The sequence below is a fragment of the Girardinichthys multiradiatus genome, chromosome 5 (genome assembly GCF_021462225.1).
Source record: "Girardinichthys multiradiatus isolate DD_20200921_A chromosome 5, DD_fGirMul_XY1, whole genome shotgun sequence".
NCBI lineage: Eukaryota > Metazoa > Chordata > Actinopteri > Cyprinodontiformes > Goodeidae > Girardinichthys > Girardinichthys multiradiatus.
Window position 1 is genome coordinate 39,926,045 of NC_061798.1, and position 17,899 is coordinate 39,943,943.

The 17,899-nt window shown below is 42.3% G+C and overlaps 1 protein-coding gene across 4 annotated transcripts in view; it reads right to left on the reverse strand.

Moving 5' to 3' along the window:
• mad1l1 (mitotic arrest deficient 1 like 1) overlaps positions 1-17,899 on the reverse strand; it is a 120,224-nt gene that overhangs the window by 37,247 nt on the left and 65,078 nt on the right. For all 4 annotated transcript variants that reach the window (XM_047364622.1, XM_047364621.1, XM_047364624.1 and 1 more), the window contains exon 16: positions 8,728-8,953. In XM_047364622.1, coding sequence (XP_047220578.1) covers positions 8,728-8,953 — 226 coding nt within the window. The remainder of the gene's footprint in view (positions 1-8,727; positions 8,954-17,899) is intronic.

A 17,899-nucleotide genomic window follows, 5' to 3' on the forward strand; every position in this document is an offset into this window, starting at 1 on the left:
ATGCAACACCGAACGTACAGTAAGCATGACAGTTTTTTTTTGTGCTGCATAAGTACTTATAGGCGTTTCCACTGAGTACAATTTGCAACCATCTGTGTAGGACATCATCTTTGTAAACATTTAGCATTCCCTCTTTTTACTAGTCTGACGCAGCATTGACAGGCTTCGGCAGGCAAGTCTAAAGCAAATACAATGTTCCCACAGCAGTACAGCTGCTCACTTTAGTTCTACAAAACAAAATATTGCAAAGAGTAAAGACTAAACACCCAACTAAGAATCACAGCAGGGTGCTCATCACAAAGAGTAGAAACGGAATGAGGCATCACTTTCACTTGTTGAAAAGTAATTTGCATTAATTTGGCAACTTAATTTGTGAAGTCAGTAAAATGTCTCCGTGTAGGACTAAGTGATTTTAGAAGGAATTAACAATAACGTTTCCACAAAAAAGATTTATAGTGTGAGAGAAGACAAAATGAAGCAAAGAAAAGCAAAGAGCATTTTACCTGTCAAATTCAGACTTCATATTCACAAACCATCTAAAAATGTTGACGTAAATGTTATGGACTGTCCTCAAATCTCTATTTGCTATTTATGTAATGACATTTGTAAGCACAAATCATTACTAGGAAAAAAATTCAGTCATCTTCCAGCGAAAGGAGCATTTTCCTTTTTCCAGCCGCTGAATGTTGAAGCTGAACTGTGCAGACCTTCATACGAAGACATGAAAGGGTAGATTTCCTCTGTGACAGCTGAAACTTTAAATTTAAGAGACGGATGCTCAAATTTGAACTTTGACACGTTGAACACTTTGAAGACCAATCCTGATCCAATATGCAGCTTACACCATATACAAATGCATAAATGTAGAACTTTCAGTGCATGCTCCATGAGATGAACCTCCAAAAAGAGTCTCCAACATCATGCACCCTAAAATTTAGCATATAAACAAATCCCAATAAAAGGATTCTTTTAAATAAGAAAATATGAGTATCGAGGATTTTAGGTCTGTGTAATAGCTGACGTAAAGAACTTCAAATGTTTGTAGAAAACTACACAATCAGAAGTCAAATGTTCCTACTGCTCCAGTTCTGAATAAGAAATAAACACATAAATGCAGGGGAAAAAAGCTTCTGTGAATGAGTGTTGTCAGGGGAAAACCAAGTCCAATCTATGATTCAGTAGCTTGAAGATACGCCCTTTAGTTCTTTACAAAGGTCTTGCAAAAGCACTTTGATCAGTTTGAGAACTGAATTCTTGCAGGAAAAACACTTTGATTCTTTTATTTTTCAGTTATTCTGTTGTAGATTTGGTGCTGTGATTGCAGTCACTGCACTGCTGATGACCCAGTTTGGCCAAAGCTTCAGCTGTAGGACAGATAGGTCCAAATTTGGCCATAGAATCACCACCCTTCCACCACCGTGCTTGACAGTTGGCAATGGGTGCCGATATACAATGTTTGGTTTTCTCCAAACTAAGCAAAGTGCATTATGGGCAAAGATCTCTGCCTAGGTTCAAAGAATGTTTTCCTAAGTGTCTTGTGGTTCACTCAGACATAACACTGCAAACCCAAGTTGTGCTGCCATATTTCTATTTAGGGAGATTAGAGTTTGTCCTGGGAAACCTTCCAAACAAGCCATACTTGTTCACCCTTTTTTCAATTGTACTGTCATGAACTTTACTATTAGATGTGCTAACTGACACCAGTACAGTCTGATCTGGAGCTCTTGGTTTTCAGCAATTTATCATAGCAATCATGAAGCTGGGTGAATTTGCTCAGATGTCCCCCATGGAAAGATTAAATGTTTTGTCACAAATTTGTCTCTCACACCGCTTTGTGTAAAGACACATATATAATTATTTTAGAATGTTGGTTCCTTGTTCCCCTTTTAAAACATGTCCCATACCAATATTGCATCAGATCTGAATGGGTTAATGTATGCCTGAATGGTAACTTTAAGCTTGACGAAGACAATGCAACCAAAAGAAATTCAACTCATACTAACAACTAGTGTCTGTTGATTATTAAATGCTGAAAGCTTTTTAGTTTCAACCTGTGCATCAGCAGCAACAAAATATGACATCCAACTTGGAGAGTGCAATAAGCAAAGGCTTCTAGTCCAATCATCACCTATGAAGCTTTTTGGCCGTCATTCTTGTCTTTACACATTTTATCTTCTATTATTTTAATGTCATTTTTAGAAAATTGAAAAGCAAGAAAGTATAAAATTCAGAGTGAAAGAACGTGTATCTGTCTCTGTAACTGTCTCCTGGGTGACAATGCTCTTCTCAAGTACCAGTCACTGCTGATAGTGTTTCAAGACTTGAGGATTGTGATAAAACTGTCACGTTATGACAGTAACCAAACTACCCTGAAAATAGCTGAAGATTCTCAGGAAACAGCAATGACATGTAGAACAGGGATAGCAACATGTCAATATTTATGAAGTTACACATATGAAGTTTCTTTCTCCTGGAATGGCTGACATCTGCCTTAACTGATCCCACAGGGTTCGGGCTACACAACACTGAAAAGCTGTCTGGAATAATTTAACTGCTTCAACACATTTTTAGCCTTTTTTTTTTCTTTGTACGCCCTGTATAAAAAAGCTGATCTATGCCAACACTGTGCAAATGTATTTACGAAAAAGTAAAAAGAACTGCAGGAGTTTCTGCAAATGAACTGGTTCATCGCTGCTAATGCACCTTTCTCTGATACAAAAAGCGAGGGAGGGAGGGAGAAAGGTTGATACAATAAGAAAGAAAGGATCATCCAAATATATTTCTCAATGGATTCATGGAAAATACTTCATTAGTATAAACACAGGAGAATAAAGAATGTAAATTTTTATTCAAACATGCAGAGCAGTCCTGACATGATGCAGAGATGCTTCGGAAAAGTTGCATGCATGAGTGCAAATGTTACCAGCATTCATTTAGGTCGTGATTACACGCAAGGTTTTCTGGGGAACACGGAAAGGTTTAGTTGAGTTTCTACTGTTTGTTCACATGACAACGGCGCACGTTTTCTCTTAAAATCAAACAACTTGAGTACGGGTTCTGAGTCTTATTATTAATGCCAAACCCCTTAGAAAATGGTCAGATTGCCATAATGTGTGAATGTTTGCTGTTTACCGAGTGCCTTTGATAAGAGATGTTGCTTCATTCTGACGTCTAATGACCTTTACGTTACTTGCCTCTTGTACTGTGATTGTGTTCAAATCATGTGGCATCAAACACTGAGATGATGCCACTGAACTTTACACAATATGCCTTCATAGACCACACACGTCAGCGAATCAACATACCCTGGAGAAGTTTCTAACATCGCTTATCTGTGCCAAAAATGTGCCTAAAGATAACTTTGTAATTACACTTCTACATTGTATTACTAGACATGTGCTGTTCAAAGTATGCCCTTTTCTATGTTTTTGAATGTGATGTTTGCAGCAAGAATTGTTTTGTATATCAACCCCATGCTGAAAGTGAAAGTGGGATGTTAGACTTCTCATAATTAAAACCAAGCAAGACAGTTGTCCAAAACCACATGGCCAAAGAAACTCTTAGTAGGTTTTAAAGAAAGAAAGTAAAACCGCCAAAATGGCCCAATCAATCACCTGACTTTCATTAAAATTGAAAAGCTATGGAAAGAACAAAAGATCAGAGTGCAGAGAGAGGACCTTTAAGATTTAAAGGCAGTTTATGTGGAAGAATGGCTAACAATCACACCTTGGCAATGCAATAAAATTACAGAAATCCAACAAAACCTTGTGCTTTGAAATTTTCTCTCTTGAAATGTCTCCAGGTTGCTTAAACAGTCTGGTGTTGTATTTGCAAAATAGACATGAATGTTGCAGTCAAATCAAGAATATCTCTAAGGAATAAAGTTTTACCATTTCCCTTATTTATTATTATTATTATTAATATCAAACTACTATTGCAACTTTCTTTTCTCTCTTTTCTCTTTCTAGTGGACAGTACAAATACATTTAGAAGACATATTTCATTCGCACTAAGTTTCCATCTAACAATTTATAATAGGGTTAATATCCCTAGTTTTCTAAGTTTATTTGACTTTTATGCAAATCAGTTTATTTGAAAGAAAAAAAGGTTAAGAAATGGTAATTTAAGCTACAAATCATTATTGCTGAGGGAGTGTAGCCATATGCAGAACACTTGTCCAACTTAATCATTGAGATTTCTTTTACAGGTGATCTTTGATATTTTTCAAGACGGTCAATTGGACTGACTACTGTCTGAAGATAGAGATATTACAGACGTCATGTTAGTTATCTACTAGAGCCTAAATGTAAGATCTTGGTTAAAACTCAATTAACATTTAATTTGACATCAAGTGGTACAGAAGAACGTGTCAAGATTAAATAACAATGAATGAACAGCTGTAAAAAAATAAAAAAAGAGTAAAGTGTTGAAGAAAGATCAGAAATGAGACATTGTAACAGTGAGCAAGCAAGAGGCAATTACAGGAAAGAGAACTGTACTTCAGAAGACAGATTGGCTAGCAGATGTTCACCCAAGTTCATATTAAACCCTGTCATAATACATGTCCCTTCTTCTAGCAGCTTTTTTTGACGTAAGCTAAGAAGACAGAGGTCTGAGTACCATAAAACTTTAATAAAGCTGCTGTCAACACTATTTCTCTAGTATCAACAATATCTCAATAAACAAGATTATTGATACCAACAGCTTCCATATGTGGTACAGTTTGGGTAAACTTCTGTCTTATTAAAATTCCTTATTAATATAGCAAAAAAACAGTTTATGAATTCTGCTAACATTTATTCTCAACCATGTATTTGCCAAGGCCCATTTGAGTAGTGAATCTTACCCAGCACTTCCTTGGATGGTGGTAAACTGAGGCTGAGGCCAGAGGTACAGATTATTGATACCAACAGCTTCCATATGTGGTACAGTTTGGGTCCAGTTCTTTTCAATCACTTCAATCTAAAGTAACCATATGCCAAAAATGAAGTTGTAAACCTTGTAATCATGTGAAAGCCTCCACCCAACCATCCTAAAAACAAAATTCCACCATCTCCACTACAATTTCTTTTTTTTTTACATTTGCATCTTTTAGTTTGCAACGGAGTCACAATGGATCAGAAGGATCTTACTGGATATCAACAAGGAAGGAGGTTCCACAGCATTTTTATGAAACTACGGCACAATGAAGACTAAACCTTGTTTAAGAAAGTGGAATGGTCTGGAAAAACTTAATGTGCTTAAGGTTTTGGGAAACAACTTGAAATGTATGTTAGGCCCAGAAAATAACACTGAGTAGCACCAAAAGGACACCTTACACATAGTGAAACATGTTGGTGGCAGTATTATGCTCTGAGGTTTTTTGTTTCAGATGGAACTGAGGTTTTTCTCATCAATGTGACCAAGCATACATTGAAATCATCAGAAGAATTACTTTACAAGAAGAAAATAAAAAGTTTTGAAGCAACCTAGCCAGACGCCAGAACTAAACACACAAAACCTGGCATTTTAACGGGTGTTAGTACCATTGAGAGTCACTGTGCTTGATTCCCTGAAAATATAACCAGTACAAAAACATAAAAGAAAACCACTGCAGGCACTTTACGTCTGTTCAGACTTGGTGCTAAAATGCATTCACGGTGATTCAGTTACAAGGATGTAAAAAGTGATTCCATATGCATCTTCAGTGCCTATTTGGGATCGGATTCAAGATATCCAATCTACATGCAAATAAAACACTTGGTCCATCTCACACAGGTAGATGGCAGCTTAGCAATAAATAGCACATCAGCAGGTCCACTGGCGTTCTTGTAAAAGCGGAAACACATTCAGAGACATAAACCCATTAATATTCAGGCATGAGGCGGCTGACGGGCACTGTGAGGCCAAGCGTGCTGCGGCTCGGGCAGTGGAGACTTTGTACCTAAATGTTACTTACCGTATTTTCCGCACTATAAGGCGCACTTAAAAACCTTTAATTTTTTCAAAAAATGACAGTGCGCCTTGTAATCCGGAGCGCCTTATATATGGATCAATTGGTTAATTGGTTGATCCATACTGGTTGTACACGGCACTCTGTCAAAATGTTTCAGTACGACTGGTAAACTACAAAGCCGCACCGCTTGCAGCACTACGGCTACCGTAGTCAGGGGCGTCGCCGAAGTAATAGCGGTAAACACCTGTACTGTGCTTACTCCTAGTCCAACACCACTTGTGTGTGTATAACGTTTGAATGTACTGTTGCAGGAATTGCCTGAACTATATGTGATTAGAAGCTCAGTGTGTGGGGTGTATGTTTCGTGTGTGTGTGTATGGAAGATGTTGACATTACTCCTCCGGACAGAGGTGGCGCTGTGTGCTGCCGTAGCTGAGAATCAAGAGTGAAGGAGTGACGTCGGTATTATTGTGTGTGTGGGGTGGGTAGAGACGGCGACCGGAGCAGCGGTGTATGAGTCTGTAAGCCCTGTGTTTTTACGTGCTGCAAAGTCATTAAAAAGAACCCCGGATCTCGTCAACAACTCCGTGTTTTGATGCTGTTTCTTCATGCTCAACTCAGCAACGTATGAGTGAGGGAGTTAACCCCGAGGAAACTAGTAACTTCGGCCCTGGAGAAAGCGTCTCCCCTGTGTCATCAGACTACAGTCAGGGGACAGAAACAGGAAAGGTTAACAGTACTAACGTTTGATTTAGTGCATCAAACTGTTTCTTTTACGTGTTTACTGAATCAGGGAAAAGTTCCCTTTCACGTTTTAACTAACGTTTGATTTCAACTTCAACTTCATAGACTCCAATGCATTCCTAACGTGCGGTTGGCTCTATTCAATAGAATTCTATGTAAAGGAGACCTTACCATGAGAGTGAATGGAGTTATCAGAACGCTGGTTTGTAGTGTATTAATAAAGTTTGACTGACTGACTTATCTGACTGTTTTGTTGACATTCTCTTTAGCACAGCTCCATCTAGTGGATGCATAACGCAACCCCAGTCAAACGTTTGACTGCAGTAGCTTCTATTCTATGCGCCTTATAATCCGGTGCGCCCTATATATGAAGAAAGTTCTAAAATAGGCCATTCATTGAAGGTGCGCCTTATAATCCGGTGCGCCTTATAGTGCGGAAAATACGGTACTTACTTACTCCTTTTTATACTTACTCCTGTCCAGGGGACAATTCAGCAACAGGTCGAAGCAGGACCTTTCTTTAGGGCTCACCAAATATAATGATTGTGAAACGTATTATATGTATGCTGCCACTGCACTGTTACTTAAATTCAGGAGCTACATTTTAGTAACTTTGCTGCTTTTACTGAGTAAATGTTGCATTTTACCAATATAACAGAGAGTTCAGTAAGACCTCAGAAAACTCAGCTTTTTTTAAATTCAAAATAACAAATATCAATCCATCCACCTTTTCTGCTCATCGAAGCTCATGTTATGGGGGTAGCAGGTCCTGGAGGGAAACCCTATAATTTCCCTCACTAACAATACTTTCCAACCCATTCTAGGACCTCAAGATGTTTCTATGCCAGAAGCGATATATATATATATATATACCTAGTCAACCCAGCTGGTTCTGGATCTACCCCAGGGGTTCCTCCTAGTGAGACATGCCAGGAAAACCTCCTAAGTGAGGCGCCAGGGGGCACCTGGGTCAGATGCCAGAACCGCCTCAGCTGATCACAGCTTTCAGTGCAGAGGAGCATTGGCTCTACCTGAAGACAAACATAATTGCAGATAATCAGATGACCCAGTTTATCCATCTTGATCACTCTTGATCAAGACCCCAAGATGACTTGAAGTCCTCCGCTTGAGACAGAGACTGACACCGACCCAGAGGAAGCAGGTCACCTTTTTCCAACTGAGAACCACACAGAGGAAATGATTCTCTTTCAGGCCACTTCACAGTCAGCCTGAAGATGTAAAAAGAAAGCCTTGAGATCGTGTCCATAACCTCAACAAACAGGACTGGAGAAAAGACAGTCCCGGTGAAGTCCAACCTGCACTGGGAACAAGCTTTACTTTGTGCAGAGAAGGAGGACACAGGTCTTACTTTGGTTATATCAGTACTAGACAGTCCTTAATATGATACTCTTGCATCCTAAACTCTTGCTGCACCCTTCACAAAACGATGGACACAGTCATAATCCTTCTGCAGATTCACAAAACACATCTAGACCAGAAAAACAAACTCATGATGATCTCAGAATTCCTGGGATAGCAAAAGTCTGGTCCACTGTTTAAAGGTCAGGATGAAAGCTACACTTCTGAATCCATGTTTCGACCATCAGTCCTCTCCAGTATGCAGTTCTCAGGTCTCCATTCAGAATTTAATAGTTATTTTAAACATATGAAATCTAATTCACTCCTGGCGCCTTGCTGCCAGGGCTTTTTTTTTGCAATCTCTGCCATAGTGATTGTTTCGCCGTCTCTCTGGCCTTTAGACTCTGCCTCCACCGTGGAGGATGTGGTGACAAGATTGGGGAGATCCCGAGACTGCTTCAACCACCACCAGACAATATCATGTACGGATCATCGGTTAACGGCCCCCCACCCCTGCCAAGCTCTCAGAGAGCTCATTCTGTAGCTTGGAGGCTGAAAATGCACCCTTTGATTAACTTCTGTCTTATTAAAATTCCTTATTAATATAGCAAAAAAACAGTTTATGAATTCTGCTAACATTTATTCTCAACCATGTATTTGCCAAGGCCCATTTGAGTAGTGAATCTTACCCAGCACTTCCTTGGATGGTGGTAAACTGAGGCTGAGGCCAGAGGTATGGATGCTGGAGTTGTCGTTTGAGACCATTCCTCCTTCCTGGAAGGAACGTACAAGTTCCCTAAGATGTGTCAATTCCTCTCGAATAGCCTCCACTTCCTGCTGACGCTGCTGCTTGGCCTCGGTGGTTGGGTTAAACTTTAGATGAACGACCCGGGTCTTGACAGGATCATAGTCTCCCTGAACCAAACAAAAGAACAGATAATATATTATTTCTTAAATAATCTGAGAGCTGACTGGACTGTTCCTGATTTGAAGAAGCTTAATGACATTTGAAATAAAAAAAGCTACTGATAACTATAGATTTCTAACTACTTATAATCATGAACAAAATGCAAAAACCACGGAGCATTTACTGTATAATTTTCAGATGTGCCCTTCTCCTTGATTATTATGATATCCCACTGACAAGATGCTTTATTCGCTGTATGGGAATAGTTCCAAGCATTACACAGGATATTTCAGCGTGAGAGATGCTTTTGACTGAAGGAAAGTTTGAGAGCAGGAACTTTGTAAACGTTTGCATAAAAATTAAGGCAGCTGCCTCCCAATTTTGTGTCTGTATTAGCAATTAGTTTGATTGAAGCCAGAGATGGAGCTACTAAAGAAGGTGTGTTATTAAGGTCATGTGTAAAGGCTGTTTAAAAGATAAATTAAATTTGATTGCAGTAAGTAGTACCTGCAAGCCATATAGTGTGGCACATAAATCTACATGTTGTTACTAATCATCACATTAATGCATATATTACTCAGACACAAAAATGCTCTATAGCTGAAGCCCCGAATGATATTCCATAAATGACAGTCCATACTGCAGTAATGCACCTGAGTGCTTTTGAGATAATATGAGCTAAGTAACAGGGAAAACCTTGAACCCCACTTTCTTTCAGTTTTGTAAATGATCAAATATAGTCATCACGAGTTGACCTTACATTTTCCATTTAACCATTCCATACTTTCCCAAAATCAGGCCTATCTACCAGCTGTCTGACTCAACATCAAGTTACCCCAGAACCAGGTTGTGGCGTGAAACACATAAGATGAACGTTGGAATTGCATGTATAAAAACATAGAATATTATAGAATTAATTAATTTGTGAGTTTGATCTAAAAGAAAGAAACTATCACTGTAAAGGGTACATTGTAAGAAAACAGTGTACCCTTTACAGTAATAGTTACAGTGAAAAAGCAAGAAAAAGACAGCCTGTCTCGACTAACTATACAGGTCCTTCTCAAAATATTAGCATATTGTGATAAAGTTAATTATTTTCCATAATGTCATGATGAAAATTTAACATTCATATATTTTAGATTCATTGCACACTAACTGAAATATTTCAGGTCTTTTATTGTCTTAATACGGATGATTTTGGCATACAGCTCATGAAAACCCAAAATTCCTATCTCACAAAATTAGCATATTTCATCCGACCAATAAAAGAAAAGTGTTTTTAATACAAAAAACGTCAACCTTCAAATAATCATGTACAGTTATGCACTCAATACTTGGCCGGGAATCCTTTTGCAGAAATGACTGCTTCAATGCGGCGTGGCATGGAGGCAATCAGCCTGTGGCACTGCTGAGGTCTTATGGAGGCCCAGGATGCTTTGATAGCGGCCTTTAGCTCATCCAGAGTGTTGGGTCTTGAGTCTCTCAACGTTCTCTTCACAATATCCCACAGATTCTCTATGGGGTTCGGGTCAGGAGAGTTTGCAGGCCAATTGAGCACAGTGATACCATGGTCAGTAAACCATTTACCAGTGGTTTTGGCACTGTGAGCAGGTACCAGGTCGTGCTGAAAAATGAAATCTTCATCTCCATAAAGCTTTTCAGCAGATGGAAGCATGAAGTGCTCCAAAATCTCCTGATAGCTAGCTGCATTGACCCTGCCCTTGATAAAACACAGTGGACCAACACCAGCAGCTGACACGGCACCCCAGACCATCACTGACTGTGGGTACTTGACACTGGACTTCTGGCATTTTGGCATTTCCTTCTCCCCAGTCTTCCTCCAGACTCTGGCACCTTGATTTCCGAATGACATGCAGAATTTGCTTTCATCCAAAAAAAGTACTTTGGACCACTGAGCAACAGTCCAGTGCTGCTTCTCTGTAGCCCAGGTCAGGCGCTTCTGCCGCTGTTTCTGGTTCAAAAGTGGCTTGACCTGGGGAATGCTGCACCTGTAGCCCATTTCCTGCACACGCCTGTGCACGGTGGCTCTGGATGTTTCTACTCCAGACTCAGTCCACTGCTTCCGCAGGTCCCCCAAGGTCTGGAATCTGCCCTTCTCCACAATCTTCCTCAGGGTCCGGTCACCTCTTCTCGTTGTGCAGCGTTTTCTGCCACACTTTTTCCTTCCCACAGACTTCCCACTGAGGTGCCTTGATACAGCACTCTGGGAACAGCCTATTCGTTCAGAAATTTCTTTCTGTGTCTTACCCTCTTGCTTGAGGGTGTCAATAGTGGCCTTCTGGACAGCAGTCAGGTCAGCAGTCTTACCCATGATTGGGGTTTTGAGTGATGAACCAGGCTGGGAGTTTTAAAGGCCTCAGGAATCTTTTGCAGGTGTTTAGAGTTAACTCGTTGATTCAGATTATTAGGTTCATAGCTCGTTTAGAGACCCTTTTAATGATATGCTAATTTTGTGAGATAGAAATTTTGGGTTTTCATGAGCTGTATGCCAAAATCATCCGTATTAAGACAATAAAAAACCTGAAATATTTCAGTTAGTGTGCAATTAATCTAAAATAAAAGAATGTTAAATTTTCATCATGACATTATGGAAAATAATGAACTTTATCACAATATGTTAATATTTTGAGAAGGACCTGTACATGATAAATACAACATTCAAAGCAAAGAGCTTAATATAAAGCAGGGGAACCACCTTTCTCCATTTCTGTAAATTCCTTCTTCAGCAAAGATCCTGAGGATAGTGAGATGAATGTTTACTGAAGACTTTATGCAACCAAATGTGCTGAGAAAGTCAGATCATTCTTCTCCAATAAAAGACAAATCTATGCATGGTTTATGTAAAGTGTTGTTAGAATATTACAACAGCTTTGTAAAACCCAGTTAACTTTGTTTTGGAGCAGAAAAAGACTCTAGAAACTACAAAGTATAGAGACAAATAAATATCCTGACTAATATTAAAACTACAATTATTTATTTCAGGTTTGATGAGTCCTAAGGTGGACAAGCTGGAGACATTCACACACGTACATAAATCGCTGCATAAAGTTGTGTGTAATTCTGGAACGATGGCAGCTTTGGCACAGCTGGAGGACATCGCCAATGGAAGAAGTCAGAGGGAGCATTTTTTTAAGAGATCGAACTGATCTGCTGGTACATGATGATGCATGGCGTATTAGCTGCTTTGGATTTCCTTGGGCAATTATTTTTGAGCTTTACACGGAGCTGGCCTCAGTGTTACAGAGGGAAACCAGGAGGAACCGTGCAGCACTGATGCCAGTTTCAGTTCTCACTACGCTGCGGTCCTTTCAACCGGAGCTTTTCAGAGGCTGATAGGTCAGGTATTTAACAGTCATCCCTGAGCCGGGCCATGCCAGCCACATGGGACGGCCTCATCCTCTCATCATATGTTTCTCAGATATATAAAGTTCTGTGGCTCTCATTTGCAGCGAGGATCCAATTTTTGAAAGTAATCTGAGCTGTGGACGTCACTCATACTGCTAAAAGGGCCCCATCTGTAAGAGAAAATGCTTTTGTGAATAGAAGGCATTTTCATTCAATATATGTGCAACCCATTTGTGATGCGCAAATGTGTCTAATGAAGGCAATGGCACGCTGGCCTCCTCAACTCATGATTCATTTATACTATGATAATAATTATTCCAGTCATAATAGTTGTGTTGGGAACAACCTGAGGCAGGCTCTGTGTACGATGGCTGGCTTTTAGGTAAGTTTAAATTTTTTTTACGTGAGGTCCTGAATTGTTTTAAAGATTTAAAGAACTTCACATAGTGTGTGTAGTGACAGTAATCCTAACAGAAATTTGGGAGGCATATTCATGTCATTACAATGATCAGTTTTGAGCTATGATTGAGCTCAATGCAGCAGCTCGCCAACGGCGTGGATTTGATACACATATTGTAGGACAAAACAGGTTCAAGCCGGCAAATGTTTTATTTTCAGTCAGGTTTGAGTCACTAATGTTATTCAAAACGTTGTTGGTCTGCTGTAATTCACAAAAATCCTTAATAGAATGTAGACAAAGTCTCTCTGTGACTGCCACAGTACCGCTGCGAAAGTTATTTGGACACGTGGTGGGTGCCTTCCGGCTATGTATACTATTTTGCATATGTATTTATGGGAGGGGACCAGGCAGTTCAAATACCACGTGCATCTAAACCCAGTTTACTGTAACTGGGGATGTATGAATGCAACATGTGCGGTGATGTGTTTTCGCACGGCTTCTTACATTTGAATTTTTTTATGCCGCATGTTTCAGAATTTCTCCCTACCGCCAACTTGTAGTATTAAATCTGCGCACTCTGTTGTACGTGAAGCACCTGGACCTCTAAATCGAGTGCATCTTGACCGTGGTCCACTGAAACAAAGTCCACAGTGGAAAGTCCAGTATACCCAAATACTTGGCGCAGAGTATCCCCTTAATATGTGCCCCAAATGTATGAGTCATCACTGCTGCAAGAGTTTTTACTCCAACATTTTTTTCAGCTTTTTGTTCTCCACTTCCTCTGTCATTTATTTAATGTATCCGCTGGAGACTGAGGAGATTTGCTATAATTCATTATGTGAACCACAAAAGGCACAGCACTGACTGGCTCACTGCCCACAAAACCTGCTGCATTTCAAACACACTCAGCTAATCAATCATTGAATTCACTTCTTGCTATTAGTGATTGTAAAAAAAAAAACATATATAACCTCATTTTAAATTAGCATTACAATACACAAGAGTGAATTTAGTAACCCCAGCTAAATTTACATCAATCTATTTTTAATCTCAAACATACAGGGATTGGACAATGAAACTGAAACACCTGGTTTTAGACCACAATAATTTATTAGTATGGTGTAGGGCCTCCTTTTGAGGCCAATACAGCGTCAATTCGTCTTGGGAATGACATATACAAGTCCTGCACAGTGGTCAGAGGGATTTTAAGCCATTCTTCTTGCAGGATAGTGGCCAGGTCACTATGTGATACTGGTGGAGGAAAACGTTTCCTGACTCGCTCCTCCAAAACACCCCAAAGTGGCTCAATAAAATTTAGATCTGGTGACTGTGCAGGCCATGGGAGATGTTCAACTTCACTTTCATGTTCACCAAACCAATCTTTCACCAGTCTTGCTGTGTGTATTGGTGCATTGTCATCCTGATACATGGCACCGCCTTCAGGATACAATGTTTGAACCATTGGATGCACATGGTCCTCAAGAATGGTTCGGTAGTCCTTGGCAGTGACGCGCCCATCTAGCACAAGTATTGGGCCAAGGGAATGCCATGATATGGCAGCCCAAACCATCACTGATCCACCCCCATGCTTCACTCTGGGCATGCAACAGTCTGGGTGGTACGCTTCTTTGGGGCTTCTCCACACCGTAACTCTCCCGGATGTGGGAAAAACAGTAAAGGTGGACTCATCAGAGAACAATACATGTTTCACATTGTCCACAGCCCAAGATTTGCTCTCCTTGCACCATTGAAACCAACGTTTGGCATTGACATGAGTGACCAAAGGTTTGGCTATAGCAGCCCGGCCGTGTATATTGACCCTGTGAAGCTCCCGACGGACAGTTCTGGTGGAAACAGGAGAGTTGAGGTGCACATTTAATTCTGCCGTGATTTGGGCAGCCGTGATTTTATGTTTTTTGGATACAATCCCTTTGGATACCCCTCCTTGAACCGCCACCTTAACGTGGTGGAGGGGTATGAGTGCTCGAATGATCCTAGAGGCTATGTGGTCTGGGGCTTAAATGACCCTGGTAGGGTCTCCCATGGCAAACAGGCTCTAGGTGACGGGTCAGACAAAGAGCGGTTCAAGAACCCCTCATGATGACTACAAAATCGAGGCACGTGACATCGCCCGGTACGGCGGAGCCGGGGTCCCACCCTGGAGCCAGGCCTGGGGTCGGGACTTGTCGGAGAGCGCCTGGTGGCTGGGTTGCTCCTCGCGGGACCCGGCCGGGCCATGCCCGAACGAGAAACGCGAGACCATCCCCCAGTGGGCCCACCACCTGCAGGGGGAACCGTGAGGGACCGGTGCAAAGAGGATTGGGCGGCGGAAGAAGGTGGAGGTGCTGCAGCCCGGGCGGTGGCAGAGGCAAAAACTCGGACCTGGGAGGAGTTAGTTGAGGCCATGGAGAAGGACTACCAGTTGGCCCCGAAGCGATTCTGGCAAACCGTCCGGCGCCTCAGGAGGGGGAAGCAGTGCTTCACCAACACTGTTTACAGTGGGGGTGGGGAGCTGCTGACCTCGACTGGGGACATTATCGGCCGGTGGAAGGAATACTTCTAGGATCTCCTCAATCCTGCCATCACGCATTCCCTGGTGGAAACAGAGGCTGGGGACTCGGTGTTGGACTCTTTCTTCACCCAGGCTGAAGTCACCGAGGTGGTTAAAAAGCTCCGCGGTGGCAGGGCTTCGAGGTTGGATGAGATCCGCCCTGAGTACCTGAAGTCTTTGGATGTTGTGGGGCTGTCATAGTTGACACGCCTCTTCAACATTGCGTGGCGGACGGGGAAAGTTCCTTTGGATTGGCAGACTGGGGTGGTGGTCCCCCTACATAAGAAGGGTGACCGGAGGGTGTGTTCCAACTACAGGGGGATCACACTCCTCAGCCTCCCTGGTAAGGCCTACGCCAGGGTATTGGAGAGGAGAGTCCGGCCGATAGTCGAACCCCGGCTTCAGGAAGAGCAGTGTGGTTTTCGTCCCGGTCGTGGAACACTGGACCAGCTCTATACACTCTACAGGATACTCGAGGGTTCATAGGAGTTTGCCCAACCGGTCCACATGTGTTTTGTGGACCTGGAGAAAGCATTCAACTGTGTCCCTCGTGATGCCCTGTGGGGGGTGCTCCAGGAGTATGGAATCGGGGGCCCTTTACTATGGGCCATCCGATCTCTGTACAAGCGGAGCAGGAGTTTGGTTCGCATAGCCGCCACTAAGTCGGACCTGTTCCCGGTGCATGTTGAACTCCGGCAGGGCTGCCCTTTGTCACCGGTCCTGTTCATAACTTTTATGGACAGGATTTCTAGGCGCAGCCAAGTGCCGGAGGGGGTCTGGTTTGGGGAGCACAGGATTTCGTCTCTTCTTTTTGCAGATGACGTGGTCCTGCTGGCCCCCTCTAGCCAAGACCTACAGCATGCACTGGGGTGGTTCGCAGCCAAGTGTGAAGCGGCTGGGATGAAGATCAGCTCCTCCAAGTCCGAGGCCATGGTTCTCGACCGGAAAAGGGTGGCTTGTCCTCTTCAGGTTGGAGGGGAGTTCCTGCCTCAAGTGGAGGAGTTTAAGTATCTCGGAGTCTTGTTCACGAGTGAGGGAAGAATGGAGTGGGAGATCGACAGACGGATCGGTGCGGCTGCCACAGTAATGGGGGCGCTGTGCTGGTCCGTTGTGGTGAAGAGAGAGCTGAGCCGAAAAGCGAAGCTCTCGATTTACCGGTCGGTCTACGTTCCTACCCTCACCTATGGCCATGAACTTTGGGTCATGACCGAAAGAACGAGATCCCGGATACAAGCGGCGGAAATGAGCTTCCTCCGTAGAGTGGCCGGGCACTCCCTTAGAGATAGGGTGAGGAGCTCAGCCATCCGGGAGGGGCTCGGAGTAGAGCAGTTACTCCTCCACATCGAGAGGAGCCAGTTGAGGTGGCTCGGGCATCTATACCGGATGCCTCCTGGACGCCTTCCTCGGGAGGTGTTCCAGGCACGTCCCGCCGGAAAGAGGCCCAGGGGACGGCCCAGGACACGCTGGAGGGACTATGTCTCTCGGCTGGCCTGGGAACGCCTTGGGCTCCCCCTGGAGGAGCTGGACGTCTGGGCGTCTCTGCTGAGTCTGCTGCCCCCGCAACCCGGTCCCAGATAAAACGGAGGACGACGAGTACGAGTATGAGGATACAATCCGGGTTAGCACCCGAACATCCCTTTCAGACAGCTTCCTCTTGTGTCCACAGTTAATCCTGTTGGATGTGGTTCGTCCTTCTTGGTGGTATGCTGACATTATCCTGGATACCGTGGCTCTTGATACATCACAAAGACTTGCTGTCTTGGTCACAGATGCGCCAGCAAGACGTGCACCAACAATTTGTCCTCTTTTGAACTCGGGTATGTTACCCATAATGTTGTGTGCATTTCAATATTTTGAGCAAAACTGTGCTCTTACCCTGCTAATTGAACCTTCACACTCTGCTCTTACTGGTGCAATGTGCAATCAATGAAGACTGGCTACCAGGCCGGTCCAATTTAGCCATGAAACCTCCTACACTAAAATGACTGGTGTTTCAGTTTCATTGTCCAACCCCTGTATCTCCCTTCATTTTTTGTGAGTAGATGTTGGGACTTGTTATTGTAAATACATAGGAGCAACAATAAAACATTAGCTTGGAACATGAAAAGTCCCAGTAGAAATATATTACACATATAAAAAAGATAAAAATTGAAATAGAAAGTGTTCAGGATTTTGCAAGCATTAGGACAATATATAACAGGTGTGGTACTAATATACAAAATCCATCACACTGAAACAGAAAAACAAGTCAAACCTCTACATGTGAAAATCTATTCTTTGTATGATCTTTTATTTCAGTAACTATTACATTCTTATAAACTTATGGATTTCTGGAGAAGAAATACCAAAATTCAAGCACTTCTCAAGGTTTTCCAGCAAAACTTTAGAGATGTCTTCATCTCTGTGCGCCTTTTTCTTATTGATCTTTATAACCACGGCCCAGCCTTCCCTATATGAAGGAAGACTATTAACAACTGATTGAAAAGTTATTCCTGGGGGGCTACTGTAGAAACGATTATGGGTATAACTTTCGGTGAGACAATGGAATTAGTGGTAAGCTACTATTTGTAGTCCATTTGCTAATCTGTCAATGTTCTTTCAACTAAGATAAATTACAGATCTGTTTTCTGATGGACA